The sequence below is a fragment of the Danaus plexippus genome, chromosome 6, assembly GCF_018135715.1.
Source record: "Danaus plexippus chromosome 6, MEX_DaPlex, whole genome shotgun sequence".
NCBI classification, from domain to species: Eukaryota; Metazoa; Arthropoda; class Insecta; order Lepidoptera; family Nymphalidae; genus Danaus; species Danaus plexippus.
Genome location: NC_083540.1, coordinates 8,216,313 through 8,243,884, shown reverse-complemented (window position 1 = coordinate 8,243,884; position 27,572 = coordinate 8,216,313). Strand labels below are relative to the sequence as shown.

General features: G+C 32.2%; 2 protein-coding genes across 2 annotated transcripts; one reads left to right on the top strand and one right to left on the bottom strand.

Moving 5' to 3' along the window:
- Positions 1–465: 465 nt before the first annotated feature.
- LOC116778961 (protein disulfide-isomerase A3) lies at positions 466–6,246 on the bottom strand. The gene is made up of 9 exons (XM_032673073.2): positions 6,003–6,246; positions 5,721–5,929; positions 5,310–5,538; positions 4,159–4,266; positions 3,843–3,975; positions 3,151–3,311; positions 2,626–2,857; positions 2,407–2,544; positions 466–1,064 (listed from the first exon to the last, which is right to left on the bottom strand). Exons 1-9 carry the CDS (start codon positions 6,149–6,151, stop codon positions 960–962), a joined length of 1,464 nt encoding a protein of 487 aa, XP_032528964.2. The 5' UTR covers positions 6,152–6,246; the 3' UTR covers positions 466–959.
- Positions 6,247–6,508: 262 nt separating this feature from the next.
- On the top strand, positions 6,509–27,551 carry LOC116778963 (uncharacterized). Its single transcript, XM_032673076.2, has 8 exons — positions 6,509–6,631; positions 7,344–7,395; positions 22,029–22,087; positions 23,428–23,584; positions 24,363–24,543; positions 25,153–25,309; positions 25,634–25,785; positions 26,195–27,551. Exons 1-8 carry the CDS (start codon positions 6,565–6,567, stop codon positions 26,201–26,203), a joined length of 834 nt encoding a protein of 277 aa, XP_032528967.1. The 5' UTR covers positions 6,509–6,564; the 3' UTR covers positions 26,204–27,551.
- Positions 27,552–27,572: the final 21 nt, after the last annotated feature.

Sequence of the window (27,572 nt, the reverse complement as noted above, 5' to 3'; positions counted from 1 at the left end):
CCAGTGAGAACCATAGAATTTTAATATTTTTTGGTTTTTTGTATGTACATCAATACACAGAAAATTTTATGTATAAAATCTGTTGGAACGAAAGTCGGTCTTAATGTTGTCAAGTGAGGATTTCTCCAAAACTACGTCAGGAATGTACAGTTGTAGTAGCAAGTTGTAGGTGGTGTTAACAATCAATAGTATAATAACATAAAACAAATTTCAACTGATAATACTAATAACTATATGAAAAATATTTCGTCATTAATTTTCGCTCATAGTTTGTGTGTGAACATCTCGGACATTTGACATTTCCATTCTGATAGTTTAACAAACTCGATGAGGGTAGCTATTAAAAATAACTTCCTATTAAATCGGAGAACCAGGCTGTGTATCTGAGCAGATTTACTAAAACATTGACACATGGAGAATGTCTTTGTTAGTCAATAGAACATTGGATGATAAATAAGAGTCATGTTGTATAAATATTTCTTAATTATATTTATTTCACTGACAGATAAGAAATGCATTAATGTTACTGTATTTCGATCACTGTGAGGGTTTTATCTATGAAGGTATACTAGTTGTCTCACATATAAATCCTTTTTCATTCACCCTTCCCACATTCATCGACAAAACCTCAAACAAAGTTACACCATTCTCTATACAAAGTAGTAGTTCTTATTATGCATAAGAGCTTTGTGGATATGTCCTCTAGTACTCTCACCAAAGTTTGCATTGTCCCAGTACATATTGGGCGTTTTCAGTTTTCAGTAATCATTTTCGCATATGATGGACTCGTGCAAGTTGAAGTATGAAGTAGGCTAAGAACTGAAAACGCTGCGTATGTAGTTTGAAGATCCAAACTTGTGGTACGTGTTCCCAACTATATAGTAAGATAAGTGAATATCGGTTGCACACTACACATTCGCCCACTCACACACAGATCTGGAAAGTTTGATCTAATAAGTCTACAACTCGTCTTTCTTGGCGTTCCCTTTCCTGTCGAAGCCTTTCAGCTCGTTGGAAGCATTGTCGGACACGTACTTCACGAAGTCCTCGAGGGCTCGCCCACCCTGGATATATAAACAAAAAAGGTTACATACATAAAATAATTTAAAATAAATAATACATAGTTTAAAAAAACACGCTTTTATAAAAAATCCAACTAAAAAACAGAAAATAAAATTTAATAAATTTAGATTAAGAATAGTGTAAATAAAAAATAAATGTACATTATTGTAAAAAAGCGTGGGGTGTATAGTGTCCATAGTTATAAACATTTAATTGACAGGTGAGTAGAATGGTCTTTACTTTGATAATATCATAAAAAGCACTGTAAATGCACCCCACGCTTTTTTACAATAATGTACATTTATTTTTTATTTACACTATTCTTAATCTAAATTTATTAAATTTTATTTTCTGTTTTTTAGTTGGATTTTTTTATAAAAGCGTGTTTTTTAGTTTTTTTAAACTATTATTTATTTTTCATTTTTTAGTTGAATTTTTTCGTTGGGTTTTCCATAAAAGCGTGATTTTTTTAGTTTTTTAAACTATTATTTTTAAGAACATGAACTGGGCCAGACATTAATGTGCTTTGACTGTATGCATACGGAACAAGACGCCGTGAACTATCTGGGAATGGGTAAATCGAGTGCCTACTACCTTCCTCGGATGAGGTAGACGTTTCTCAGTTCCCTCTCCGAAAATTTCATCTTAATTAAAGTTAGTGACTTTATCGACTGTAAATCAAAGGTTATGCTGGTTACCGAATTTTATTCCGCCAAATAAATAAATTGAAAATTCTATCCTGAATATTTTGTTTTGTTGTAAATAAAAAGTTTTTTCCTAAATCACGGTTATCATTATATTATGGACATTACAAAATGATGACAGTATACGTATAAGATTTATAGGATCATGTATAAAGAACCAAACGCAACTATTTTACAAGTCTCTCCGAGGTTGTGCCAAACTGAGTGTACGATCAAAGAGTAACTGTGGAGCTGCACGCATGCGTAGTTCGCACACTAGCTCTATCTCTCTTACTCGCATGCAAAGGATGCGGAAAGGAATTAATTAATCCTGGCGAATCTAATTGGGATAATCGGATTTTTTTATCGAATTATTGCATTGTCATCGGTCTTTGACAGGTGTGCAAAGTTTCAATTAAATCTGATCGGTCAAAGTATGGCAAAATCGAGCTCAAAGGAGTCGGTTACAAACATACAGGTGAAGCTAGTATAAGCGTGTTAAAAATGACGTTCGAAATACAAAACGCTATTCATTGTGATTGCTGTCAGTAACTGGTAATAGGAATAAGTTTATATACGGCCTATATTCAATATGACGTCAATCTACTACTTGTAGCTCTAACTAATACTATGTACTTGTGACGTCATATATTCATCTTACGTTATATCTGACAGGCTTCTTGCTGTTATCCTTCGGTTTCCAGAAGATGGTCGGGAAACCGGAGACGTCGTACAGCGACTTGGGCCAGTCGTTGGCTGTAGCGTCGATCTTCACTATATCAACCTCTTCGTCTTTGAGCTGACAAATAAATTACGTTATAGTTTTTTGTTACTGGTTAAAATAAATAATAATGATACATGAGACTCGTTATATCTATACCTTTTCACCAAGTTCTTCCCAAACAGGTGCCAGTTTTTGGCAATGGCCGCACCAGGGGGCGTAGAATTCGACTAGAGCGTCCCTTCCGCTGTCTGTGACTAACTCCTTGAAGTTCTTGCCAACAGCTACCTTGACCGGTCCATCGTTATTCTCAGGGACTGGCTCGGACTTGATGAACGGCTCCAATTTACCGTCCAAGAGATCCTTGGCGAAGGCCAAAAGGTTTTCAATGCTGAAAATTGTATGAATAAAAATTTAGAACTATTTGAAATTTTTATAAACCATAAAATATCAGCATATTGAAAAATGTATATTATTTCCGATAATAAATTTATCGCTGCATGAATTTTGCAACATAACATAAAACAATAATTAAAATGCACATTAGTCGAAGTAATAAACGCAAGTGGAGCGTTACAGCGATTTATGTGTTATGATAAAAGAAACAATGTTCGCTATTTAAATATTTCGTTTCATAGACAAGTAATTTTATTTCCAACAAACTATTATTCATAGACACATTACCTGAATTCGGAAGACATAACGAACTTGTTCCCATCAGCATCCTTGCCTCCTACCACGGGTTTGTCGCCTTTGGCGAAGTCGATGCCGAAGTCGTTCAGCTCGTGGGTGAAGTCATCCTTGTCACTGACCGCGAAGTTAACGTCCTTCATCTCTTTGGCCACCTGAATAAAATATCATATTACATGCCATAATATTAATATATGTACTTTCAATTACGTTGACATTTTACATAAATACACTTACATTCGCTCACACACACACATTTATATAGTATTTCATTAAAAATACAAAATCGAAAGTCATATTGGTTGTACAAATAAATTTGTGTGTGAATTATCAACTCATTAACAATTTTTATTAACTGTTGTAAATATTTATCAGAGTTATGCCGCTCGAGGGGAAACAATGCTGCATTAGTTACTTTTTGTGATAACGGTAACGAAATGATAAGGAGAATAGACTGTTACGGAAATGCGATTGAAATTTATGAAAACTAATCATGACCATAATTATGAGTGAGTTAGCGATTTTACTATTGAGGTTGAGAGTTAAGGGTTTTACATGACTACTTATTTGAATGTCATCTTTTGATTCAGAGCAAAGTGACATAGACAACTGATGATACATACATGTGTATAATATGTGTATGTGTTGTTGTTTATATGTGTGTGTGTGTGTGTAGATACACTCACTTTGAGCACGCGGTTCCTCCAGTAGTTGGTACCCTTGGGGTTCTTGACATAGTCCACATCATAGTAGGCAACCACAAGGGGATTGCTGAAGTCATTCATATTGTCCTTCTGACGGATACCAACCAGACCATGGCTGTAATAAAATTTTATATTACATAACAAAGCATTTAAATATAAAAATTTATAATTGCTATTAGAAATAATAATGAGGAATCCTATTGTAATATTGTTTGAATTACCGTTTTTTTTTTTTTAAATATCAGAATGTTCTAGTACTTTATAACTCTGCAAAACTTTCTTGTACTACAATACTTACTAGTTTTCTTTGATGAAGCCTTTAAGCGAGACGCCACTCTTGTACACAACAAATGAGTCTTCAAACTTGTTTTGTAAACGCTTGGGACGGTACAGGACTACATTGTTCCTGTTCAACAAAATTAATACATATATTATAACTTGTAATATTCAATGAATATATATAAGCATTGTGACAGCTTATATTAATTTTAAAAATTTTACATACAAGGAGGTTGGCATATATTTTGTAACCTATGAGCATATCTACTGTTGTTTTATAATCTATGGTTTTATTAAAACTCTATCACTTAATTTTATAAGTTTTTTTAAGTCACAAATATTCTCTATTTAGGAATTGTATTAATAATTAAAGGTGTCTTAATGTTAAAAGAAAAAATGTTTAGTGAAATGAACATTTTCGTTAGAGTAATATCAAACAAAGTTTGCTTGAAAATTAATGAAAATATAAGTAATGTTAAAAAATCTACATATTTTAATCAATTTATTAGTTTTCCTTAAAAAAAAAATGGGTACAATAAAAATGAGCGGAAAATTGTAATAATTTCATGCACAACGCGTTATATCCGTAACAATACGTCGGCAGTTACAATAACGTTTTCATAAACATGACATCTATATAATTGAAGTTTTCCAACCAATTAAATAGCAGTTAAAACAAGTATATTAAAAAAAAAATACACATGTGTAATCAGTTTCCGATTTATCGATAGAGATCTGTAATAAATACCACAGATAATCAAATTCTCATTGATATTTATCTACATTTTGTTAAGTATTATTTTCCTTTGAATTGAATACTGTTTGCAATGTACAAAATGTTTATGATATTATACATTTTTGTGTTCATAGCTTAGTTGGTGAAGCAACTGGAATGCATTATCAACAAGCTACGGGTTTAAATCCTGTTTATGCAAATGTTTTTTTCTCTATACATTTTTTGTTTTTGAGTTAAACAGTCATAGTGTGTCAGTTAAATAGTTAACAAAATTAATGTTGACACAGACTATGTCTACATCTGCTTTGACATAAAACTTATAATTGATTATTTAATAATTACCAATCAGGTGTGTATATAGGTGTTCTGCGGTCGTGACATTGATAATATTTTACGAACATATGATTAGTTCATTACTACTTTAAGTAACTCACTTGTATCCAGATTTTTCGAGGACATCCTTAGCAGACGAGTGAGCAAAGGAAACTTCTTCTCTCATTTTGTCAGCGGTTTTCAAGAATTCTCCCTTGAGGTCATCCTCCTTTTCAAAGAAACCAATAACAACCACCTCATCCTTGGATATCATGTTCTCGAAGCTCTCAACATTGAGTAATTCCTTGGAACTTGGTCCGACTTGAGCTCTCATGTACTTCACAATCCCGTCTAGTAAAATTAATATTAGTGGAAATTAATAGTGATGTACCAAATTTACAAAATTTTACATGTTATTGCACAAATTATCCTCCCAATTGAAGTAAAAGATATAAAATAAGAGTTCTTTCACTAAACTACTGATTTATCATTAATTATTCGTGCAATAATTCCTTAGCATATATTATACTTACTAGATTCCCTGGGACCATTGTACTCCTGTGACAGCTCCCCTTTCCTGAAGATTTTAAGGGTTGGATATCCTGAGACGGAGAACTTTTCACAAGTGCTCTTTCCAGCTTCCGTGCAGTCTACTTTGGCCAACGCTACCGGCGGATCATCATCCTTGAGAATGCCGGCCGCAACCGCATATTCCGGTTTCAATCTTTTACAATGTCCACACCTACAAATAATTAAGTAAATTTTAGTAATACATACCTACAACAGTTAACGAGGTTATTCAACTTTATACATACCAAGGTGCGTAAAACATGACCAAAGCGGTTTCATGTTGACCGATCGCACTTTCAAAATCGGAATCTGTAAGCTCTAAAACATCTTCTTCGCTTGCTTTACATAAATAAATAACTCCTAATAATAAAAAGATTTTTATTGATCCCAACATTTTTAAACTTCACAGATATAATCTCCGTGCGTTAAACCCCGGCGACGAACTACAATGAGAAGCTAACTAGTAAAGGACAAGGACCGCAAAAATACACGTATGATGCAGCGAATGACATTACCGGCACAGCGTTGGCCGTTTTCTATTGGTTAATAATGGCTGCGTTCATTTTATTATTAATATGTTAACCGGTAACATTTATATAATCTAGTTATTATACTCACAAAGATTTATGAAAAGGAAAGTGCATATTTATTTTAGTTTTTTAATAAAATAGGTTTAAATATTATATATCGTTGAATTAACTAAAATCGTCATAATACAGCCGCAATGGACAACACTGAGATGTCATCATGTTAGGGTCTCATTTGAGCGTAGCTTTGTTTGGCAGTTGGCTTGCTGTCAATCGGAAAATGGCAGCGACGAGTGTTGTCGTTCTGGACAGAGGCAACAATACAACTTGTACCGTAAATCTTTTCGGTGAGTATTAAGATATTTCATTAATAATTATAATGATCAGTCCTTGTTTCTTTTTATAAAGGATTTGATTGTAAAATTAAGAGTTAAGCCAAGAAGCCGCATAACCTGTAAAAGTTTTTGTTATTTATTTTTAAAGTAATGCGCGGAAGTTTTAAACAGCTTGTAAATAAATAAAGTTTATATTTAATTATTATTCATATGAAAATTAGACGATTCATATTATATAATCTAATCCTAATGTAAAAATTGTTGTATTCATACCAGTTTAATAAGAGGTAACGAGTTTTTTTTTTCAATGAATAGACTAAGAAGTTGTCTGTATCTATTTGACCTTGGCTATTGGATTGTAGGAAGTAAATCGTATACTTGCTTCTAAATTGTAAGTGGTTATTTGATGTACTCACAAAAAATAGGTTGTATAGCAACATAAATAAATAATTAGGAAGTAATTTATATGAACACTGACTCAAGAACATAGCTAACTACTGTATTTTTTTTTTTTAGAATTCCCAACTCAAATCAATTCATTAATTTATATGATAATAAATTTATAAATTTAATTTTTTTTAAACATATTTCTAAATTTTGCCACCCTATGTATAACCTTCTATCATGAATACTTTTTTTAACAGTTACACATGAGAGAATACTAAAAATTTCCAAAAATAATAAGTCATTGATAGAGTATAATTAAAATTTATTTTATTTGTAGGTGCTACAGTGGTATCATGGCGGGTTAATAATCAAGAACAATTATTTGTAAGGTAAGTTTTTGAACATTATTCCAATATATATAATGTAATAATTCAAACATAGTGTTGTAAAAATTAAGTAAAATTCTAACAGAATTTAGTATAAATTTTAAAATATTCAAGTTCTTAACGATCATGTTATTATTATTTTTTTGTAACTTTTTTCGAATACCATGTATAATTTTGTTTCAAGTGATATCATTTTTAAAATTAAAAAAAATAATAATGAGCTATTTAAAATTATGGATGAAATATATAAGGGAGAGTACATATGTATGTGTATATATATATATATATATTTTAAAAATGAAACCCACTAGATGTATGCAAACAGTGATAATAAATTCGATTATTATTAACAAAGTTATGTTAAATTTCGTAAATATATATATATATATATATAGAGTTATATAATTTATACATTTGTCATAGCAGTCATTAGCTTGACCTTTGTAAAGGGATGTAAATTAAGGTTCATTTAATATTGCTTTATAAACTAATCACGGTCTCTTCAACTGTGATATATTTCTATTAATTTTTTTTTTTTTTTATATCAAAGTGATTACTATGAATGATTTTTCGATGTTAATTATCGGTATTCATAACGGTTTTAGGTATTTCTATCGGTTTTTTTTTTCTTAATTTCAACTAATCAATAGTTCTTGATGAAGACGTTTCTATCGTATGTAACGTGTGAAATGAAAAACCTTGTAACTGTCAGCGTTTAGATTGACGATGCGAACGTGCGTATTACAAAAGAGAATGTGTAGTATATTTCAAAATATAGATGTATTAGGACTTTTTAATAAAAAAATATTCTCTCGGCTTAAAGATTATGTGATCATTGGTAAGTGGTAAGTGGGTATAATACGCGTTTTGCTAACACAAACCTATAGGTGATAAAACAAAATGGCTAGTGATGATCGACATCGGTGGTACCTTTATGAAATACTAGTTTTTGTTCACGACTTCGTCGATATCGGTTTCGGAATTAGAAATGTACTTATTGTTAGAGTTAACTTTTCGAACTATGTTTCGGCTTAGATGCATTAAATAAGCAAATTTTGAATTTTATTAAGTTAAGTTATCTTAGTTAAGTAAGAGTATCTTAGTTATGTATCTTATGTCCGTCTGCTGGTTCGAAGCTAGCTGACCACCAATATTCATCAAAATCGGTACAGCCGTTCTTGAGTTTTAGATACTGTAACTACCACGACTTTCCCTTTATACATATATCTATATGAGTAATAACATCCATAAACATTTTCAATTTTTTTTTAACTGATTTGTTGGTATATGAAATTATTTTCAATAAATTTTCTGTTCAGCTCTAGAGAGGTCAGAATATCGGGTAGTTAAATTTTTTGTTTATATTAGTTTCTTTTAAGTTATGGAAGTACGGAAAATTTTATTGTAATAGGTACAGAATTAAATTTCTCAGACAATTTTAATAATACGTACAAAGAGACGTAAAAAAACGTTCGTCCGTGAGTATATCCGGGTGGCTTCCGTTAATGAGACCCAGGCGATTAGGACTCCGGCCACAGTAACGGCTTTATTTGAATAATGGACCTCCCTCATCTGTTATTCCGTTTGACGTCTTAGCTGCGATTAATAGTGACTGGATACTGTTCAGTAAACTGAACTAAGACCGCCTTCACGGTTAATGAGGATATCATAGAAGATTTATTTAAAAATTGCAATATATTTGTGTAATACGTCAAGCCTATGGCGATTTCAATGCCGTTCTAGAAATTTCTAATTTGTATACACTGTAATAGATTAATTTTTATTTATATAAAATTTTTTATATATTCAAAATTGTTTTACATATACAGTAAAACGAAGTTATAAACGTAGAATTATTTAATTAAAGAAAAAATTGTAGAATTTTCTACTTCATATCTTTGCTATAAACTTAAAAGGGAATGTATAATTAATTATATTTCTATATGCATATAAGTTGCATTCATATGTAAACTTCGATAAAATTTACGATATTCTTAAATGTCACAGCAGGTAAGGTAAGGTGGTAAATAAGTCAGCTATTGAAAGTGATATTTATGTTCGCAAAAACTAAAATAAACCCGGGCCCCTCACATGTGGCTTCATGGTAATTAAATAGTATTAATAAATTGCATTTCAATCCCATTACTTGAATTGATGTACCCACTCATTATAGAATATAGACATGTTTTTAATTTTATGTTCACAGATTATACTTATAATTTTTTTATCTTTATTCCATCTATAACTTAACCCGTTCTAAATTTAAAAATTATAATCTTTTATTTATAGAAAATAGCACAGCTTATAAACAATATTTCTTTTAGGACATCATGATACCACATAGCGGATTAAATTTCATTGAATCATGTTCAGTTCAAAAACTTAGTATTATTTTTTATCTGTATTCATATTGGCTTAACGACCTACCTTTGACTTATGAAACGTATATTTATATTATTAAATTATGAGCCATTGTTTATAACCTTACGTAAAATCTTTTTTCGACATTAAAGTAAATAAAATATATTTAAGTTATTATATATTAAGTTTACTTAATACTGAACTATATATTTTTGCTCGTTATTTTTGGTAGTTGTACTCGCCCTCCAGGTTATTTAATCCGTGAGACAATATTTGAGATGAATTTCTTTTATGAGTTCCTTTATTATTAATATGAATTAACAAATAAAACAGAAGTGCGTGTATGTTGATGTGTTCTTAATCCATGTCTGGAAAAGTGCTTTGATTATTTTAGTTACATTATAAAAATTACATGCAATGTTAACAGATTACAATATTATACACTGTACAATTTTACTATTAAAATCTTTTTTTTTTAATTTCATTCGCAAAAAAATGTTATGCCAGACAAAAAAAATCAAATCATTTAAAATTATTTTTTAAAATTATAGTACGGTTATCTTTCTCAGAAAGGACTAAGGAGGCCCTAATAAACCAATCGTGACAAATTTTGTGAAAGGAACTAATTTTATTTTTAAATATGGCATCTAGCGTTGTCGCGGGTCAGCAATGTAATTGAAGCAACTGACCAGCCTCAGGTTGACTGCTAGTGCTATTGAGCTTTGGACCTGTTAGATGTACAGATGCATCGTATAGACAGATCTTGTTATGTCCATTGTCCAGTCAAACCTTCCCCATCTCCAACATGTTTGAACTGACAGATTGCACCGGTTCTAATAGATTCAACCACTCCAAAGAGAATTTCACTTTTTAAACAGCATGCATTTATTATCACAATAACAATACAACTGATAACGTCACCGAATAATTAAATTAAAATTAAATTATTAATGAATGATTTTGAGTTTTGTCTACTTTAATACTTGTACTATTGCTACAACATATTTTGTAAATGTACATTTCGAACCTGCATTGTCATCTGAAACTAATAAAAATGTCTTTCAAATTAAACACGTTTTGTTCGTCGTGCTTTCAAAAGAAACTGTATAGTGTCTTACTTTTATTTAGCCAAATATATGTAGACGTGTGACGTCGAGGGGCGAAAGTATCCTATGCAATTAGATTTTATTTACTTATGATGGCCCTATACTTTTGTTCGTTTTTTTGTTGTTATTATACACACTAGATATTTGGTTGTTCAGCATCGATTAGTCTGTAATGAATTCGGAATCAATTTGCAGTCACGTATTGTGCGGATGCAATTTGGCGCGGAGACAAAAACGCGTCTCGGCCGCGACTGCCTCCGACAAACGACCGAGCGCCGCTAATGATTCTATGAGCTCGTAGGGTTGAAACTCATATTATTTTATATTATGCTTTATAACATTTTTTTCGTTAACATATTTTATCTCAATGTTATTGTAATAAGATTTTAATTTAATAAACACAACGTATCAGTTCGTGTATAAAGTTTTAACGATGACATAATTTCAATTTGTAAAACAAAAATTTTAAATAACAAAACATAAAAAAAAATTTGTTATTTTAAATATAAATATTTTCGCGAGACAATATTGATACCATAATTTTTTAAAATAAATGAATCCTTTTGACAACCCTTTGTTAGAAAGTAGATCTTACTTAACAACTTTAGGGTAGAAGTTTAACTGTATCTGTTTTTAGGTAAGGCTTCGGTGAGTAACAAATGTGCCTGACTTTTGAGGTTTATTTTAAACATTCGAATTAAATTTAAACATATATTAGTTTATGTTATATATTTAATATATAATAAATAGTTCATATATATAGAAAGGTATTAAATATTGTTCATCGAGAGCTTCTCTGTTGAAAGGGCTCGTGTCATTGGCAAAAAGTGAGGTTCCGTTTTAATATTGAACATAGTTGGAGCTTTTTGTGGAGGGACGTGACGCGCTTGACCCTTTTATATACAGGATTTTGGGAAGCGTGAAATTATACCGTGGAATCTAATAGATGAATTGGTTATTGCGTTGGTATGGCTATAACTCGAATCAGACCTCAATAGATGGTGTCACTGTAGTGATGTTTTACTGGTAATTACATAATGTCAACCATAAAATTACAAGAATATTCCTAACATTATTGTGTAATAGATTAATGATCATTAAAATAGCAGTAGATTTAAATAAAACTATAAATTTAAAGGAGTGCGATGTATCGTATAACTATGTTTCGTTAGCGAACCCCCTGCAGGCTACATCTTGTTTTTGCGGTCGCGTCTGCAGCCCCGAGTATCTGGCCGGCTCCCCACCCCCTCCCCGTATGACAAATGTCCCACCCCGCTAATGCTCAGATAATTTTATGCTGGGATGCAGTATCCCCGTGTGATTAAACCCATCTATTTTCCACCACGCGTCAATGGATCCCCGTCCACATTATGCCAATTCACGGATCACTAGTCGCTCACTGTAACTTGTTTTATGGCAGTCATTGTTGGAAATCATTTCTATAGTTGCTTCCCTATTTGGTGTTACAGACGGTTCGATCTATTTTAATTTAATTACATTCTTCTTTCTCCCGCCTTAATGTAGTTGTGTTCTTGAAAACTTTTAGCTTTTTATATCGTGTCTTTGAGAATTCCTTTCTTAGTCCCCTGAATTCTAAAATAGTTATAAAAGTTACCTTGTACGTCGAAAAAAATATGTCAAATTTGTATTTTAATTGCGACTAAAAAGTTATATAAAATAAAAAATATATTTGCAGCATTTTCATTCGTTTGGAGTACGATATTAGTCTTAGAGAAAATTATATTATGTTAATACTATTCCGACAGAGACAACTATAGTTTTCGTTAAATTATTCACGATTATAATATTGTGCCTTCATTCTGTATTGAAAATTTCGTGATTTCAGGATTTCGGGATGTCCTATCCTGATGTATAAACTACATAACTGTAAAGTTTCATTCAAATCAGTTGAGTATTTTTTGAGTGGAAGAGCAACAAACCTCCGTATAGGACAGCAGGATATATTAACGATACATAGACTTACTTTACAAAAATGAATATGTGTTATTCAGTTTCTTAATTTCCATATAAAATGGTAATATTTTGTTGAGAAACTGGAACTCTCATTAAGGAATATTATTGTTAAGTTCTACAATTGTCTTTAAATAACAAACGACATGTTTATCACACTATCGTGTCGTAGTGTAGTTAGTTTAATAGGAAGACAGTTATTTCTCTAGAATAATCTCGTGGCTAAAGAAGAAGAACATAAATATGTTTAGAATGATCTGGAATATTCGAATATTTCGTTTTTGTAGTCCAGGTCAGCTTTATATTCTATTATAAATATATTTATAGCCTTCTAATTCGGTAACTCCGTTAAGAAATGAATCTAGCAAAGTTATATCATACCATTCAAGTGATATAGACTCCGAAACAAATGACAAGAAAAAAAAGTATACATCAACGAGGAATGCCGGCCGACCTTAACAGACAGCGTCACACGCCACTGCTCCTGAATAGACATCATATCTCCTTCCACTTGACTTGGACGCCATTCACCGCTTTTCTGCTGCGTGTAAAATCATTCTATAATAACAATCAAATGATTCGTAATAAAAATTATTGATTGATATCAATTTGAATAAACTCTAAATGAAAGACGGATAGACATGTGCGATTGGAAAGAGAAAAAAGACGATCATATAATGTTCCTAAATCTCAGAAGCAGTGATGTCCTTACAGATTGCACGCGCTAACGCTAACTCTGTTGAACACATGTTGCTTTTTGTCCCCAGTGACACCCAAGACATCGATTGTTTTACACTGTATAACAGCTGCTATGAAATATTAGACGTGCCTATCCCACTTAAAGCTATTTGTACTTAGCCATCTACCCACACGAAACTCACATAGTTAGATAGCTGTGATTTAGTATTTAGTGTACCGACTCTCTTAGGATTTATACAACGGATTACCGACGCGAGCTAATTATAGGAATGATTTATAATGACTGTTTAAAATTTACAATAAAAAAAAAAATCAATCGCGTTTCGGTTCTTTTTCCTGCTTTTTTTATCATGATATATCCACAAGGAAAACTATGTTCGCTAGAATATAGCACAAAAAGTGTTATCGTAATCTTAAATGCGTCACAAAGTACATGATTTTCTTACCTTAGTGTCTTCCTACGCCCATGTTGCGTGATGATTGTAATTTTCGTTGCTCCGTGATAGCTGGCTCATTTTGTTTGGGCGTGTAATTATGTAGGTACCTGTTAGACTGTCACGCGATAATCGTCTCTGGTGCTATGCTTTTAGGATGATAATCGTTGGATAGATATTTATTATATTATATAGTTAATCGGCGTTGGGATCCTAAGTTGTATGACATCACCAGAATTTATCTAATAGGTCCATACATGGTTGTATCTCGGATGATGTATCGACTTGAACTGCTAACAGCTGACAGATGATGACGCAGACAGAGGAAACACCGCATACCATTTATAGTAGTTCAATAAGGTCTGTGCTATTAATAAAATTTTTATATAAACTACATATATGTATATATAATGTATAATGCATATAGGGTTATCTTGAATTGATATTGAATAATCTTATTACTATACTTCAATATAACAGATAATACGAAACTTCTGTGATTTAATATATATTTTTAATGACGTTATATCTACTTTGATTTGATCGTTTGATTTAATATCTATAATGAAACGTTGCCGTCGTTAGTTTCTCTAATTATATCTTTGTATATTTTTTCGTTTTGCATGTCTCAAGTGAATGGTAGTTCAACATGTGGTGGACTTGCCACTCACTACCTACTAACACCCCCGTCAGTAATCCCCTTATCAAGCGGGTGTTAAATCGACCCGCTCCGGGGTGGTTCATATTAATCGCCTGTCTCAGCCATCTGCGGTCCAACCGCTGACCCCTGACCCATGTCGACGGGCTTTGCTACCTCCTAGATGTTTGTCTCCGCAACTCTAGTCTTTAATTTTTTGCATTTGTTTAAGTCAAATTAATAGTCGCACTGATTATATTTTGGACGACAAAATATTAATATCTTTTAAGCTGAAGCTGAACGGAAATGATTATGGTAATACATGAGAGATGGCTGATAAGTTATTCGTGTGTTGGAAAAGAAATATTAGGCATTTTGTTCGTGTACGCTTATACTAAGTAAAGCTCGGTGGCCAGTAAAAGAGATCCAAAATGGTTAACGGTAAACCGCAAGTGAAGAGGCTGTTGGTGCCCTTGTCTTTATTTACCGTTAGGATTGTAAATGTCTGCGGTAAGAAACGTCTCATATTTAGGGTTCCATCTACCTAGAAACAGTGAAACGAGCTAGCTTCACGGTATTGAGATTTTATGCGAATACTGGTTACTGAAACGAAGATTTTACACGCAATATTTCTACTTGAGAGTAATTTTTATAAGTTATTCTCTTAATCACTTTTAATTTTCAATGTTTAATAAATGGTAAAAGTCGATTTTATAAAAAAAAGTCTAGAATAGACAGAACTTTGTCTATGACTTGACAGTTACGCAAGATTCTTTCGCAAAATGAATAAATTTTTGTTTTAAGAATTCTTTTCCCGTTAATTTTATTATGAGCTTCAGCTTTATTAATTGTTATAAATATCAGTCTCGATAGGATTGAAGTTCCAAATAAAGAAACACAGCGTTGCTAGGTCACTTTAATATTTTAAAAAAAATTGCCAGACCAAATTTTTTGATGGATTAACTAGTTAAAACTAGTTGGTTAGCTTTGTTACAGAAAATAACGTACACGAATTCATGAAGGTTAATTGGCTACTTACATAGGTGTTTTGTTTTTTAATTAATAAAAAAAATAAGGTTTGTTTTATTTACAAAGGGCTCTTTAACATATTTTAATCTGTCTAATAAATATGACTTAACTTTTAAAAGGTTTGAAATTCGAGAATTTACGAAAAAGTTCTTAAAAGATAGAAATGAACAAATAGGTACTATTTTAGTGAATACAGAGTTTTCTAGAATTTCCTAGAACTTCTTAGAGTTGATCTTTTTAAACAGTTCTAAAGATTGGTTAAAAGAAGTCGTCGGTTTAATATTAACAAGGTTAAACAGATATTGATTGATTTAAACGGATAGTTAACATAGAGTATACAAAATATATTCTTTGATATTATTTTTATGAGATGTGTCAATAATCGAGATTAATTTCTTAAAGGTTTTTGAACGTTTATTGAGATGTATCGACGTTGAAACCGCATTAATTTTTTTTTTAAATATTTAACCAATGTCCTATAAAATAATATATTTCTTGTATAATATATACTGTACATATTCGGTTGTAACATTTTTATTATCTATGTATCACGCCACGATGTACATATACTTTCATTTGGCCGTGGTTGGTTATTGAAGGTTGTTTGTAACAAAAATTTTGATACGTCACAGATATTAATTTATAATATAAATAAATCTTATTATATTTAAGTTTTTATGTTAATTTAATTTTTTTTTTATTTAACGGCAAGTTAAAGATTTCAATATAACTTTTGTCATTATTTCCTCGACAGAGATTGGATTTGAATGTGTATTTTTTTTTTTGGAATATTTAGTAAAAAAATCTTTGTTATCGCTGTACGTAAATAAAAAAAAATATACAAAGGCTTGTCTCTTCTCTCATGATTGGATATTAAGATATTTGAGCATATTTTCTTATAAAAAGTTCTCATATGTTTTATTGTTTTATATATTTTTTTTATGTTTGTTGTATAACATTTATAATTAATTTAGTAAAACGTTTAATCAATTCTTTCAAATGAAAACATCGAGGAATGAACTTTCTACAACTATGTAAAGAATTAAGTTGTACTTATTAAGTTGTTTTATTTCTATAAAATTGTTTTTAGATTTCTGTATTATATTTCAGATATTTATCAAATTTAATAGTAAGTTACATAATAATCGATTTTCCTAACAGCAGGTTACATAATAATCGATGTTCTCTTTACCTCAATGTGATAATGTACTGATGTATTTACCTAGCAAAAATATTTTATTCAACTTTTTTATGTCTCAAATGCAATTCGTCATAAAATTTCACTAGTTTGTTAAACTGTTCGCGTTACGTAAAGATTGTTATTTACTTATTAAGGTAATTATATTTTTATAGCACATAATGATATCCTTACATAAATATCTTATTAGTACCCAACTTGCGATCGCATCGGATATGCGACCTTTTTGTATTACAGTAGCACCAACCTTTAACAACGAGTTTTTTTTTTTTTATTAAACCATAGACAGGTTTCCGTCCGCTTAATATGTCAAAGTAACACGTTTCAAGTCATTATCTATGGATGGCTTCAAATAGGTTTCACTGTTTTTGTGGACGCATCAGCAAGAACGGGGCGAAATAATTAGATTATTAACTACACTGTTAAAATAATGATTGCATTTTATGAGTGGATACCGACATTGGTATCTCTATTTGGGCTTACAATCAGCGGTCATGTAAACAGTTTTACAAGCGGTTGCATTCTTTTTTCGAATATTATTGACGTTACATTGTTATATGCCATTAAGTTATGAGTGCACGTAAAATATAATATGCAAAATAAATTTAATCAAAAAATTTCCTTTATTTTTTTCTTGCCACGTCATTATAAACTTTAAATTAAATCTACCTAGTATTTTACGTATGTAAATCGAATTTTGTATATTAGATAAAAGAATTTAAAAGTTGCGCCAGTGAGTGAAAATTTACGGAGTATGGATGTTCCGTAATTTATTCGTAAATAGAGATGAAAGTCATGATAAGGGTGATGAGAGGCTTTGATCATAAGTATATAGAAAGGTCGAAGAAATTCTGGATGGATTCTGGGGAAGTATTTGTTAAAGGTTGGTCTTACGTTAACGGGAGCTGTCAACGAGAAGAAGTCTTATATGATCTGATCTGACGATGATATCTGTTATACAGTGACCAAATACCGACATATTCTCAATATACCAGCAGGTGTCTTAATCAAGTAAGATAATACAATTTTTATATTTAGTGTAACATAATGCGTGTAAATCTCGGTCTCTGAGAATCGGTAGTTTCTGAGAGCCACTGTTCATCACACTTAAAACATTTTTTCGTTGATTCAAGGAGCACTTTTGGAGAAATGTTTTGATGAATAGCTTGATCATTATGAGTGTTATGATTGCGCACAACACATATATTTTGGTAGTTGGAGCGATTACTATATCTGTAAGCGCACTAAGGCTGTATTGAAGTAACTACCATGTAAAATGTATTAGAATGTATGAATGTTGCACACTCTTTGGGGAATACTTATGATTAATACATATTTTTATTGAATTTTAATATAATATTCTTTTCTTTATCATTACAACCCTATTTAGATCTATTTCGCTTATAGACAAATAAGTCGTAGTTCGCGCTAGATTAGGAATTAAACTGATGTAATTAACAAGTATAGAATGATATAAAACATATTCTGCTGTGTCAATATCTTAGTTTGCTCATATCTAAAAACTCTGTTCTATTTGTGATTTAGCTTTCAGTTAATAGAAATAAAAAATAATAATTACTTAATTTCATAGTAATTACAGTAAAGTGCCTACTCTTGCCGTGGGTGGGTAAGTTATGCACTTGAACGATTTTATTCATAACTCAAGCGTCACTTCACTGACTCTTCGGAGGTATTAAATTCTATACTAATTAAATCACTGGCTATCAATTGAAATAAAAATAGAAAAGTTATATTAAAGTACTTAAAATACGTAAGAACGTTATCTTTCGGACAGTTTGAATGTTGATAGCATGTCTTTGATACACGGTGAATTTGATCCTATTTATGGTTAAGTCACATGAATGATGGTTATGAAAATAGGAATAGAAGTTTTTATATGGCTGTGGGCTGTGGGGTCGCATTTTTTGAAGTTTTAAAACAACAAACGACTGGAATAGATACAGTCTAATCAATAATAATGAATACATCACGGTCCACGACAGGTTCTGTAGATTAATATATGATTCAAAAGGATTTTATCTTTCCAAGGCTGTTGTATATTTTTGTTAGGGATAAATCGTTTGCTTTATATTTGTAACTTATTTTACTGGTCTATGGGAAGTCGAAGTCGAAGAAAATAGATACTTATAATGTATCCTTTTAATGGAATTGTTGACATTTTGAGCGATAAACAATATTATTATAAAGTTTATATATAAACTATAATAGAGCTATTAGTCTTTTATGTTGAATGTATATATGTTTTTTTACCGATTCCCGTTTCTGTATAACACCGTAGATAGTATGCTGGCGTTGAACATCTCACGAGAACGCATACATGTTTAACAATGTTGAGAAGCAATACTATACAAGATTAGTTCATGAAAGCGTAAGACAATGGTATGGGAGATATGTTAGCATCGTTTGTTACGGCTGATTTTTTTGCATGGTGCCGTTGGAAACAGTCGCAGTGACGGCCAGCTATGCTAATATGCAGTCACTGAAACAGAAGACCTGTCCTTTGTACACTTTCGTCGCAGATTCAGGCGTTTTTGTTCATTTCGTCAGGGCAAAACTTTGATGGCCAATTAAAAAGTTTCATATGTTGTGGCGATAATTATTAAAAAAAAAAGTCAATCGGCATAGCTATTTATTCTACAGCCATTGTCTCCAAACGAGTTTCGCGGATGGTAAAAAGTGTGTAGCTGTTGGGGGAATGTATCATGAGACCGCGTTTCATGGAGGCATCTCATCCGGAATCTCTAATTAAAACTTTGTCTAGCTCCATCTATTTGTCGGAATTTCGATATAGAAGGAACTTTAAACTGGTAAATACTGAAAAAAAAATAAAATTATTCCACGTTTCGTTCATTACGTTATTCAGAAGAATATGCGAAAAAATCTAAATGAAAACAAAATTAAAATCTTATTTCACGAAACGTAATTTTAAAAAGATTAATTTGAATTTTACATTAATATAATATATTTATATATCTGTCGGTGAGTAATTTTTTTTTTTTTGTGTAATTCATCATCTCTCGTATCATTATTGAAGTTAAAGAAATTCTAATTACGCTTTAACTTTCGAGACAAGTTATTACATTTGTTTGGCTTTTTACGTTAATCGAATAACATTTCTGTACGAAATGATCTGACTTCGAAAAGTATGATAGGGATTTTAATTGATTTTAATTTTTTACGTAAATTGTGTGTTAATATGAACGTAAAATATTGTGAATATTCGATCTATTTTAACAATGTCTGTTGGTTATTAACGATTTATATTACACCTGTAGCATTGTAGCTTATATATAAGAGGAATGTACTTTAAGTCCTTTAAGTACTTTACGTTAAGTCCTGCTCGAAACGTTCGGGCTAGCAAATCACAGGTTTTGTATTGCAGGTATAGAAATGAGGATGGCAAAAAATTCCTTATATTATCTTCCAAAGTAAATACTAAATTCCCTGCTGGACTGGAGTATAACAGGTTCTGTTTTCAGCCTTTCTTGGTACCAACAAGAAACTGGCATTTCCACATATTGCTTAAAACTAACTGTATGTTTATCGATTATTCCCTGCGTATTAAAAACGCCCTTTCGACTTTTATTCAGATAAGCAACAAGGTAAATGAAGAATTTTAACAATTTTCACAATAATGTTGATATAAATGTATTAAGACGTGGGTTTTTTTTCTCGCTTAGTAACACCTGTTGCGAAATTATTTATCGATAGGTTACAAAAAAAATTATAATTGCTCCTCATACTCCGCTAGTGTGTATTTTAAAAAGTCACTACGAGCCGCTTAAGCAACATACTGTTTTACGATGCGATAACGTATACTTTGATGACATTTTTTTTATGTTTTCAACATAAAAACCTTTTAGAAATGTCCACTGGTTTTGATATGAGCGAACAATGTTACAGTGTTTATTAAACAAACGGCGTAAATTTTCGAAAACATGAAATATATAGACACTATTTGTGGGACGATGTGGGCGTTATTTGAATATTTATTGTCCTTATCCCATTATTGATTTATAACTGGCAACACTATCAATGATCGCGTCAAATTTCCATTACCCTATAAAACTTAGTGCCATACCAATCTAAGCTAGATTTCGATTAGAGCCTATGTAAAACAATTTCTAAGGGACTTAATATAATTCGTGTACAAACATTAACATTCACTGTTTTTTTTGTTTGTTTTTGCGTTTATAAAATTGCTATTGCCAATGAAAACTGCAACCGTCGCTCCTTTGTAACACAGCGTTAAAACATAACATGCTGAAATGAGTATGTGTTTTACTTATTGAGTTATAAATTTCTCGTATCTATCATGAATATAAGGCGCTGGTAGTTTGTTAAATAATATACGAGTGTGTGTATGTTTTTGCGTGGTTGACATCTGCCGTCCGCGGTGAACTGTGCTCGTCGACTCGCATCAGAAACTCCGAAATGCTAAAAATGGCATAAATAATTTATACGCGGCTCGCTGTGCTCGGGCCTTTTTGTTGCTGCCACGACCTGACCACTGATGCATTTATAATATAAGGGTGCTTTTTGCAACGCCCGACTCCACATAGGAATGCTACCGCTAAAATTGATCTCGTTCCAAACGTGGGCTGCATGATAATGGTGATGCTGTGTCTTCAACGCATTATCGTCATCTTTACACGCCGATACTTATACGTCTGCATGAATTTTTCGCCTGCTCCACCTTATAATGTGTAATAATTCAAAGCGACAAACCAGCTTGTGAAAACAAATTGACGCTTTTTCATAGCGGCCTGTCCGTATGATTAACGAAGGGACCCGTTTGCGACACCAGTGTTAATAGAATTTAACCGGTAGATGCCTTAATGGTTTTCTCTTAACATTTATTTTTATATCGGTGAAGGTTATTGATATGCACATGGATATTTTCAAGCTAATTTCGCTGATAGTATAATGAAATATTTCGACACTGTATTTATTTATAAATTTTAGTTCTGTTTTTTTTTTCTTTGTATTTTTAATTTAATATAAATAAAAATGTCCTGATGAAGATTCCTCTAACTACTTTGTTCTTTCAAACTCTGCTCTGGTATTCCCGAGTTTTTCCTTTGAGCCTTTTACGAGTTCAGACAGCTCTTTAAAAAAATCCATTGTTCCATATAAACGTGATATTGTACGTTTAACTTATTATAATGTTTCTTTTACAGTAAACAGGCCGTATTCGATGGGAAGAGGGCGATACGAGGAGGAATACCATTCGTATTTCGTAAGTTAACACTTACTATTAAGTTTAACGTTAGCAAATTTAGTAGTAAGCTCGACCCTCGCTGCCGACTATTGAGCTTTGAGACAATGGATGGACCTAAATCATTGGATTAAAAGCTCAATAGAAACCGGAACTGGTTTAAGTACAATTTACACGCAATTTATTTAATTAAAACCAATAAGTATTGCAATATAAAAAGTGTGCGAGATCGGTCGTACGAAATGTGTGTTTTTTTTAATAACTAAATGTACATTACAATATTTAAACTTCATTACGTTGTTATAAAAAACCGAGTCACTTCTCAATTATAGGGTGATTATTTGGAAAAAAAAAAATCAATTATTCCTATTTTGCTCATCCATTTTTTTTTGCCCGTTTTATGCGATTGCCGGGTGTGTTTGATTATTTTGAATCAATGAATTAATTTTCTCAGAAAACACGTACTACAGTTTAGTCGACGAATGTACATATGTGCGTCGATGCGAATTGATCTAGATAAGAAATGTATTGACATTTTGAGGTTGGTAACGCACATTCAAAAAAATAATATCCAGAAATAAATTGGTCTTCATATAAAGATATCGTAAACAGAAGTATCACCCGATCTTAGTGACCGTGATGGCCCATACGCCGGGCTAAAATTAAACACGTGATTACTGGAAATATTGTTTAAGAAAAAAAAAATTATAACTCTTAAATGTTTCTTAGTAGTTTCCATTGACAAGTGAGAACAAAATAATTCCTATATAGGCTATTCAAATATTACTTTTATTAGTCACTTATTCAGTTTTAAGAATTTCGATCAGTACGGCTGAATAATAACAAAAAGTTTATATAAGATGCATGTTTGAATAAAATAAATGATCTCATAAAGGGAAGTTTAAGGTTTAATTTATTTTCTTTTTTTTTTTAATCTTGTCAAGAAATTAGATAACGCGTAGGCATCATGATGATATTAATGAATAACATAAAAAGTCGTATTTTTTAATATACGGATTTAAATTTTGTATATCATCAGAAAAAATATATATTCTTGGTCTCCAGACATCCATTTATCGCCGAGTTATGGGATTTTGAATGACATTGGATGATTTTGTCCTTAATTAATCTACGTGTCGTAGAAAAACGAAGGCGGCTTTCAGAAATTTAAGTCAATTCAAACACAAACATTCGAAAAATCACTGAAAACATACATTTTATAAATCCCTTAACTATTCCGTTGGTCTACATATTGCTATATAAGTACTGTATTACACCATACACATTTTATATAGGAATTATCTTCTCGACCACTCCTCCTTGACTGTTCCGTTCATTCAATCGTTTCATTGTTCCACCAGCTCAATTCGGTCAATGGGCGTTCGGACCCCAGCATGGGTTCGCGCGCGTGGCTCGCTGGCACGTCGAGAAGATGCCAGAGAGACTGCCGTCTGGAGACGTGGAAGCTGTCTTCAGTCTCATGGATGACGACTTCACTAGATCCATGTGGCACTTCCAGTTAGTATTATATAAGATTATTCCATGGCTTCTTCCTCGCAAGCGGCCATCCATAAAGTACATCACACGAATTTTAGGATGTTTGAACCCCTTCCCCAGTCCTTGTCATATTTTTTATACCCCCCCCCCTCCTGATGTGACGTCACACATCTTTGGTCCGAAAACTATGGGATTGGTATAAGAGCGAAACGACTGAGTGCTTAAAAAATGTTATCAGTTTGCAACTATGTGTATAATCATGTCTTTATGCTAAATTCAACTATTTCGTTGTGTACTTACTCGCGTTTCATTAAAATCTATTAAGTATTTTTTGCGCGTAACATTAACAAATGTCATTGCTTATAACTAATAGTTTTTTTTTATGAGGACAACAGATTCTTTGCTAAAATTATCAACAAAAATTTAAAGATAACGAAAGATTTCAGTTTCAAAATATTGGAGAATTGTAGAAAAAATTCCAAAAGATACATCTATTCTCCAAACATTACTTGTCAAAATGTCCACAGAATAACCACAATGTAACCATATAACCCGTTACAGTAATTAAACTAATTAACATGTAAATAAAACAGAGATGGCACTAAAATCATTACCGAATACCGCTTCCCAAAATGGCGTCAACAATTATTAAGACCTCAATTTGAAAGGGACTAAAAAATGAACTGTTAAAACGATATACAGGGTGTTCAATAAATGAAATCTCGTTACTAAATCTTTCTTTCTTGCGTTAAGAATTGCGTACAAAGCTGTGTACAAAGTTGTGTACAATTTCTTCCAGGTTCAGATTGACTTACCGGCTCATACTCCGCGAGAAGGAGTTGCACTTCAACATCGGCGTGTACAACCCCAGCAAGGAGTTGACCTTCAGCTGTCAACTGTTACTGCACACGTACTTCAAGGTGCCGGACGTGAGGCGCTGTCAGATAACCGGCATGCACGGCTGTATGTTTATTGATAAGGTAATTATTACGCGTATAACATCCAGAGTGTCTCAACTATTTGCTAGTAGAACTCCTGTCCTGGTTTGACGAATCATCTCGATTCAGCCAGAGTATTACGTCCAAAATAAATATTATAATAGAAAATTGTAGAATAATTTTTCGAAAATAAAATGAATCACTTAATTTTTTCCTGCTGATAAAAAGATTAGAAAAAAAAATGGCGAGGGTGTGAAGATGTATGTTGCTGATTCACACAAAAACTATTCACCGGATGTCGATTAAACTTAACAGTGCTGTAGCTTAGATACCAGAATAAGACATAGGCTGTAGTTCATCCCGGAATTAAACGCGGTTGCCGCGGGATCAGGGCGAACATTAGTATTGTCTATGAAGTCACGTGACACAGATTATAAATATTGCAGCCAATCAACACCTTATCAAATGTTTTCACAAGCCCTATACATATCTCTTTGAACCTAATTTCGAATTTCACCTTAACGAAGTAGCAGCCGATACTAGTCACTAATAAAGATTTAGCCGAAATTTGTGCAACAATAAGAGTAATTTTTAGAAAAAATCAACAACAATATATTACATGTAATGATAATATATTGTTACGTAACACAGACCCGTGAAGGCGCCGTGTACCAGGAAACCCGCGAGGTGGTCACCATCAATGAGTGGACGGACCGCGTGTATCAGAACACGATGCAGGAGCACATCATCACCAACGTGGTCAGCGGCCGGAAGATGAGGATACAGAAGTACAACTTCCCAGATACAGGTCTAACACGGACTTTACAATCACAAAGTTGTAATAAGGCTTAAAGAAGTCTGCCCGCCCCAACGTATCATACTATGACCGTACTAGGAACGTGCCAGGACCGGCATGAGCCACGATTAGCTCTACTATATGTGCTGATCGGTGACGGAACGAGCTAGTGGACATAGTCTCCTACTTTAAACAAAGGTTTTTTTTTTGCCTGACACGTTCCTATTACAGTCATAAATACATACGTTCCAGAGGGTAGAATCTTTAATAAAAACTAATATTCCAACAACTTTTACCTAAATAGCGTAAAATATATATTTTTTCCTTATATTTCAGTGATTTGGAATCCTTGGGCGGAGTTCGCTAAGGAGATACCTGATTTCGGTGACGACGAGTTCCCGAACATGGTGTGTGTGGAGGCGGGCCGGGTCGCTGCACCCATTGTGCTGCTCCCAGGGACGGCCTTCGAAGCCTCACAAATATTACAGGTTTGGAGAGAAATAGGATTGGCTAGCCTCTCACTGCCATTATTTTGCTACCAGAAATATCTCAAGGATGTATTAGACTGCATGTCATGGAAGACAATTGTCCAACATGTAGAAGTTGATCAGTTTTAGAGTCGATAGATAGGATAGGGATATGTTGTAGTCACTGGACGAGCTTTTCCATTGTTTTATTTTCACTAAACCCTGATGTGAGAATTTGTAACCCTCTCCCTTAATAAAAAGATATTCACACAACTGTCAACATACAATCTAAACCGGATAAGATTTTATTAATTAATAAGTATATTTGTATTGAGAAATAGATACTATTAAAAGCGTCCAAAAAATCAGTCAACAAAAGGTGGCTTGATAAAAATGTTGAGTTAGTTAAATATTTTTTTTATGTTTCCAGGTGATGTAACCAAGGGACACCAAGCTCCAAAGCCGTCCACTGAGCGTGTCAATTCGCCTGATTATAACTATAATGACAATATTAGCCCCAACTAACGTACCCATGTTTTGAATATTTGCCGGATAATATGTAGAGACTGTAACGAATAGGAACCAACAAACTGTAAACGAAGTTAGCCTGTAATGACATGATAGCAACGGTTACTTATAACTGATGTCATGTGTAATGACTTCCCTTTGAATGTTTTCCACATATGAACATTAATTTTGCCATGAGTTTAAAACGTTGAATGTTAAAGCCTCTTAGGTTTTATGAAGTAATTTAAGATGTTAATGCAAGGAACTACAGCTGTTATACAGTTCTACAGCTTATGTAAGGTTTTGTAATAGATATTCCAGAACATTCCATGGCCAACATTACTTTTACACTAATAACTATACGAGTATATATATGTACTTCCTCATGATACCTTCTAAGCGATGCATTTCATGTGTGCTTCATCTTCCTTGTACGTCTCAAAGACTTACCCTTTGTCTTCCAGTCGTTTTGTTTCTTGTTCTGTCATATTTCCTATACTTTAGGGCGCCTGTTAATTTTTGTTAAGTATTGACGTTAATGGCAGTTATGATAAATGTTCAATGATTTTTCAATATTCCCTCATGATATAAAATAATTTTTAAACGCTATGAATGCTTTTATAACTAAGGAATGGTTGTAAAAAGAATTTGAAACAATACTCATGACAATACTTTGATTAGTAACTTATTTTTTTTTTTTTTATATAAGCTGTGGTTTTAATTTATACTCTAGTTATGTAATAGATCAATGTACACATCGGCTTCCTCATATATTACAGCACAAGAGATTTCATACCGAGTTCATAAGACAGAAAAAAATAATGAGTTATAAATGTACATAATGAAGACAGTTGTACAAATTTGTTATTTTTTTTAAGTACATTATATTTTGTACAATTTTTTTTTTTCTTCATTTGGAAACGTTTTGGAGGCTTTTAAAGTATACGACAAATAATATAAGAATACGTACTTAGATGTAATAAGTTCCTTGTTTTTTAAGATTTAATTACATTTATCACGGGAATAAAGAAATAAAATGGTCATTTGCTATACATTACTATTATATGACGTTAATTTGCTCGTTCCCATAAAGATTGGTATTTGGTCTTCCTGCAAATAGCACTTGCTATGGAATAACTTTAGAGCTCGTGATGTCCTTATCATTTACAACGAATTTTAACTCTCTTATATTTGAATGTACGAATATCATTAAGGTGGTTTTAAACATCTAAATTAGCAACAGTGTACTTCCATAGGTGCAATAAAGTGAAGTAATTAGCTTTGTGTTGTTTCTTTGTGTT